General features: G+C 42.1%; 1 protein-coding gene across 1 annotated transcript; it reads left to right on the plus strand.

Annotated features, from left to right (window-relative positions):
- Positions 1 to 3,535: 3,535 nt before the first annotated feature.
- On the plus strand, positions 3,536 to 4,230 carry LOC122443018 (40S ribosomal protein S7). Its single transcript, XM_043470763.1, has one exon. It carries the CDS (start codon positions 3,602 to 3,604, stop codon positions 4,184 to 4,186), a length of 585 nt encoding a protein of 194 aa, XP_043326698.1. The 5' UTR covers positions 3,536 to 3,601; the 3' UTR covers positions 4,187 to 4,230.
- The last annotated feature ends 1,431 nt before the right edge of the window (positions 4,231 to 5,661 follow it).

The raw sequence follows: 5,661 nt of genomic DNA on the forward strand, positions 1-5,661 counted from the left end.
TTTGGTATCCCGGAAGTGCTTTTGCCACCTACTTTCCGGCAGGTGGGATCACGGGGGCGGGGCGAGAAAGAGAGAAGAGATCTCTAGGGGCCCGGAGAGAGGCGGGAAGGACCCCTGGAGGGGTTAATCGCATGCTTAGAATCAGCTTGGCCTAGGGGTTGAGAGTCCTGGGCAGTAAGTCAGATAGCCTGCCAGTAAGTCCCCAGATACTTATTGCATGCCTAATGTGTCCCATGGAGAAGGAAATGGAAACCCACTCCAGTGTTCTTGTCTGGAGAATCCCATGGTCAGAGGAGTTTGGCAGGCTCCAGTCTCTGACCTGGAGAATCCCATGGTCAGAGGAGTCCATGGGGTTCGGACACGACTTAGCGACTAAAGCAAGCAGTGTGTCCCAAGCCCTTCGACCATTGCTACCCTGGGCCTAAACGAACCCATTTGTAGAACTAGGCATAGCAGTTCAGTCACAAGATTGTTCTGTTTAAAACTATGACATGGGGGTAAAGAACTTGACATACATAGTAGGCACTCTAATTGTTTGACCCCTTTCCCCATATATTTGGCTTCTGCTTCTTGCCATTCTCGATCTCAACTAGTCACCTACTGTTTACTTGTTACGCCTTTTCTAAAAGTAGCAAGTTTCCTGGAGTTCCTCAGGTTTCCTGGAGTTTGAAGAATTCTGCCCTTCTTCAGTCTGGAATGTCTTGCTTTCTTCCCTGGCTCTGCTCCCTCAAAGATGAGCTTAACCGTCACCTCCCTGGTAGAGTTTTCCAAAGTCAGGAACTTCTGGATCCCTGCAGCCTCTTGTACGTACTTGAATTGTAGCTTCTACCTGATACAAACTTTTTGCCTTTCAGTGTACTGAAAGTTCTTGGAAGACAGAACGGGGCTGGCTTCCTAGATGTGAGGCGTCTGCAATTACACAGAGACCTGTGCTTAGAAAGCTGACACTTGCTTAATGTTCTGGTGTTGTTTTGAAATTCTTAATAATTTTTAAACAGAGGGCCCTGAGTTTTTTATTTCAATTGGGCCCTGCAACATGTCATCAGTCGTGTCTGTGGGCCTTGTGGGCATGAACTACGTTTCTTAAGCATCACACTGACAATTTCTTAGAAAAACTGAGGAAAAAAAGGAAAGATGGACCTTGGAAATGCCTTGATCATAACTTGCTTTCTGGGTCTTGAAATTAGGACTTGGGTACCAGGTGTCTTTCTAGAAGGCACAGTAGACTTTCTGGGATACTCTCTCAGGCATTCCTCTGAGCTCTTTCCTTTCCCATGCCCCTATGGTTGCTGCTGCTAAGTCACGTCAGCGGTGTCCAACTTTGTGCGACCCCGTAGACGGCAGCCTACCAGGCTCCCATCCCTGGGATTCTCCAGGCCAAGAATACAGGAGTGGGTTGCCATTTCCTTCTCCAGTGCATGAAAGTGAAAAGTGAAAGTGAAGTCGCTCAGTCCTGTGTGACTCTTCCTGACCCCATGGACTGTAGCCTACCAGGCTCCTCCGTCCATGGATTTTCCAGGCAAGAGTACTGGAGTGGGTTGCCATTGCCTTCTCCGCTGAGATGGTTGGGTCCCTTTAAACAACTGAAAACTCAAAAGAAATCTCTGCAAATTTTCACAAAGTTGCAACTCAACAAGTAATTGCTAAACAGTTCCTTACTATTTACATAGCTATCTAAATTACAGTATCAATCTGCTAGAGTCCTTTTTCATGTTTCAAACGCAAGAGTTTGAAACTTCTCAGAAATGGGTAGAGAAGTTATGTCAAAGGTGAGATTCCATTAACAATACTTAAAATTGGAAAATGTGTAACATAAATATCATTAAAATTAAATGTCAAAATATTTATTGAGCAGCTGCTATGTCCAAAACCCTGTAAAATTCTGGGACGATGCAGAGATAAATAAGTTATGAATTCTGTTCTCAGGAGTTTATAGTCTACAAAGGAGACAAAGAACTAGGTGTAACAAATCAGATTATCATGAGAAAAGTTAGAGATAAAAATAAAATACTGTGGAAGCAGAGAGCAGGAATGATACATCCTCTGTGGAATCAATGGAGACTGTCTGTTTCGTCTTCAGTATAAAGAAAGTAATTCAACTTTCAGATTCAAGTAATTGGACCTCCCTGTTTAGAGGATTAAAATCCCAAGCCATAAATCTCAGAGTCCAAATACGACAATTAGGCATTTTAAATAATCGTACCCAGAGAATATGTGTTGCTTGAGTTTTGTTTATAGAAGGGAGGGGGGTTAAAGTGGATGTACATTCTTTGTGGACACACAATTATTAATTATTCAGCTTGGCCTTCTCCCTTATTGCTACTGTTACAAAAGACAGTTTCATTTGCATTAAAGGGAAATTGAATCTCTTAGCATTGCATTGAGACAGAGAATAGCACACTATTGCTTTTGATGAGAGAATCTTTACACACAGGTTTATTTGTGTCTATTTAATAGCAGGTTTTTTTTTATTGCTGCAATTCCTCTGGAGTGTCTATATTTGCTAGATTGAATTTTAAAACCTTAGCACAGTTGATTGCACCACCAGGCCAAGTATCGTTCCAGAGAGGCACACAGAAAGCCTAAACCTTCAGGAATTATGCCTGGTATGGGTAGTTGGCCCCTGTGCATTCTTATGGCTGCTAAAGAATACTGTTCAAAGTTTGTCAAAATCATAATTTCAGATTCCTACCAGGAAGCATGCTATCTGCAAAACATTTATGTATCTGTGGGATGACCTGAATTACAACTTTATAATGAGTATTCCAGACAATGTTTTCCCTGAAAAAGAAATCTTATTTTTCAAAATATAGACGTTAAAAATAGTTTCATCTAGTGATGGTCATCTGGACTCCAGGGACTTGATCTTGGCGTCCATTCCTATCCCTCATATGTTCCTTAACTTAGGGGCCATGTTACAGATTCTGTTAGGATCCTTTGTCTGGGTTGTTAAGACTCTGTGAAATGGTGCTGTCAGCAAAGATGAAAGTAACAAGTGATCATGCATTATGAACTAGAAATCCTTGAATGTTGCTTTTAACTCTAAACTTCTATAAGTCATTTCCATGTTCAGATATGGAATTCTTAGGGAGGAAAATAACAAATACTGAATGGAAATCAGGAGAACTGGTTTTCTGACTTTGTTTCTACATAGCCCAATGACCTTGAGCCAATTATTTTACCTTTATTCCTCGACTCACTCACTTATAAAGTAAGTAGTTCTGAAATACTATCATTTTGTGTCTGGTAAGCATTTAATAATAGTTGACATTCATGGAGCAATTTCTGCATGCCAGAAGTTGTTCTAAGTATCCAAAATAACACATTTGACCTTCATAATGACTCCATGAGGTAAGTACTGTAATGTTCCCCTATTTTCAGGGAGGGAAATTAAGGCCCAAAGTTGTTAATTAACCTTCCCAAGGTCACCTAGCCAACAGGTGATAGAGACAGGATTTGAGCCCAGGCATTCTAGACTCATACTCTTAAACACTATGTCATTCTGCCTGTATCCTTCATCTTTAAAAAAATTTTTAGTCTTCCTAGGCCTGTTCGAGTCGGCAGCGGCAAGAACCTTTGGCCGCCTCTGCAAGGTCCCGGCATGTTCAGCTCCAGCGCCAAGATCGTCAAGCCCAACGGCGAGAAGCCGGACGAGTTCGAGTCGGGCATCTCCCAGGCCCTGCTGGAGCTGGAGATGAACTCGGACCTCAAGGCGCAGCTGCGGGAGCTGAACATCACGGCCGCCAAGGAGATCGAAGTTGGCGGTGGCCGGAAAGCTATCATCATCTTCGTCCCCGTCCCGCAGCTGAAGTCTTTCCAGAAAATCCAGGTGCGCCTGGTGCGCGAGCTGGAGAAGAAGTTCAGCGGGAAGCACGTCGTCTTCATTGCCCAGAGGAGAATTCTGCCTAAGCCAACTCGAAAAAGCCGTACGAAAAATAAGCAGAAACGTCCCAGGAGCCGCACTCTGACCGCCGTGCACGACGCCATCCTGGAGGACTTGGTTTTCCCCAGTGAGATCGTGGGCAAGAGGATCCGCGTGAAGCTGGACGGCAGCCGACTCATAAAGGTCCACTTGGACAAGGCTCAGCAGAACAACGTGGAGCACAAGGTTGAAACATTTTCTGGTGTCTATAAGAAGCTCACGGGCAAGGACGTTAATTTTGAATTCCCAGAGTTTCAGTTGTAGACAAATGACTAAATAAAATATTCACAGTAAAAAAAAAAAAAAAATTTTTATTGACATATCGTTGATTTACAGTGTTGTATTAGTTTCAGGTAGTACAGCAAAGTGATTCAGATGTATGTGTGTGTGAGAGAGTGTACAGCAACCAAACATATATATTTGTTCTTTTTTAACTTTCTCTTTTGTTGTGAGATATTAAGAACAGTTCTCTGTGCTATAAGGAGGTCCTTGTTGGTTATCTGTTTTGTGTGTAGTAGTGTGTGTATTTTAATCTCAAACTCCTCATTTATTCCTTGCTCCCTTTCTTTTTCAGTAACCGTAATTTTGTTTTCTATCTCTGTGACTCTGTTTCTGTTTTGTAAAGAAGTTCATTTGTATCATTTTTTTACATTCCACACGTAAGCAGTTTCACATGATATTTGTCTTTCTCTGCCTGGCTTACTCCATTGAGTATGACTGTCTCTAGGTCCATCCATGTCGCTGCAGATGGCGTTATTTCGCTCTTTCTGAGGACTAATACTCCATTGAGTACATACGTATAACAGATCTTTATCCATTCAGCTGTTGACAGACACTTAGGTTGTTTGCATATCTTGGCTGTCTTAAATAACCTGCTGTGAACATTGGCATGCATGTATCTTTTTGAATTATGTTTTTCTCCAGATATATGCCCAGGAGTGGGGTAACAGAATCATGTGGTAACTCTGTTCTTAGTTCTTTTTAAGGAGGGTTCCTTTTTCTCCATACCCTCTCCAGCATTTATTGTTTGTAAACTTTTTCTTTTTTTACTGGGTTGGGTCTTAGCTGCACAGGACCTCCATTGCATCGTGCCGGATCTTTTCATATGGCACATGGACTCTAGTTATGGTTCGAGGGCTCAGCAGCTGTGGTGCATGGACTTTAGCTGCTCTGCATAGTGTGGGATCTTAGTTCCCTGACCAGGGATTGAACTCACGTCCCCTGTGTTGCAAAGTAGATGCTTAACCACTGGACCACCAGGAAAGCCCCTATTTGTAAACTCTTTGATGGACATTCTACCTGTAACCTTCTAAGTAATCCTATAAAAATCCTAGTTTCACTCAGAGTAGAATTATCAGTGCTGTGAAATCACTATCAATACTTATTAGTATTTGTTTAGAATTTAATTTCAAATTAAATTAAATGGTTTAATTTCAAATTAAGCCATTAAACAAGTTCATGAAGCAACTTCTATATGCCCAGCACCCTGCTGGGCAGTAAGAAAATAGAAACTTTATTTGTGCTTTCAAAGGGATAGTTGGTAAAATAAGGTCTACATATTTGGGGTAACTAGAGATGGTTAGGAGGTGCCATTTTGTCTAGCAGACCACAATTTTGTCTAAAGTCTAATGTGGCTTTGGAGAAAGTCTAATATACTGCCATGTTTGGCAAAGGCCTGAGAGAAGAAGTAGGGCCTTGGATGACCTTGGATGACCTTGAAGGATGCATACACTGGGTTT

The sequence above is a fragment of the Cervus canadensis genome, chromosome 6 (assembly GCF_019320065.1).
Source record: "Cervus canadensis isolate Bull #8, Minnesota chromosome 6, ASM1932006v1, whole genome shotgun sequence".
Lineage (NCBI taxonomy): Eukaryota > Metazoa > Chordata > Mammalia > Artiodactyla > Cervidae > Cervus > Cervus canadensis.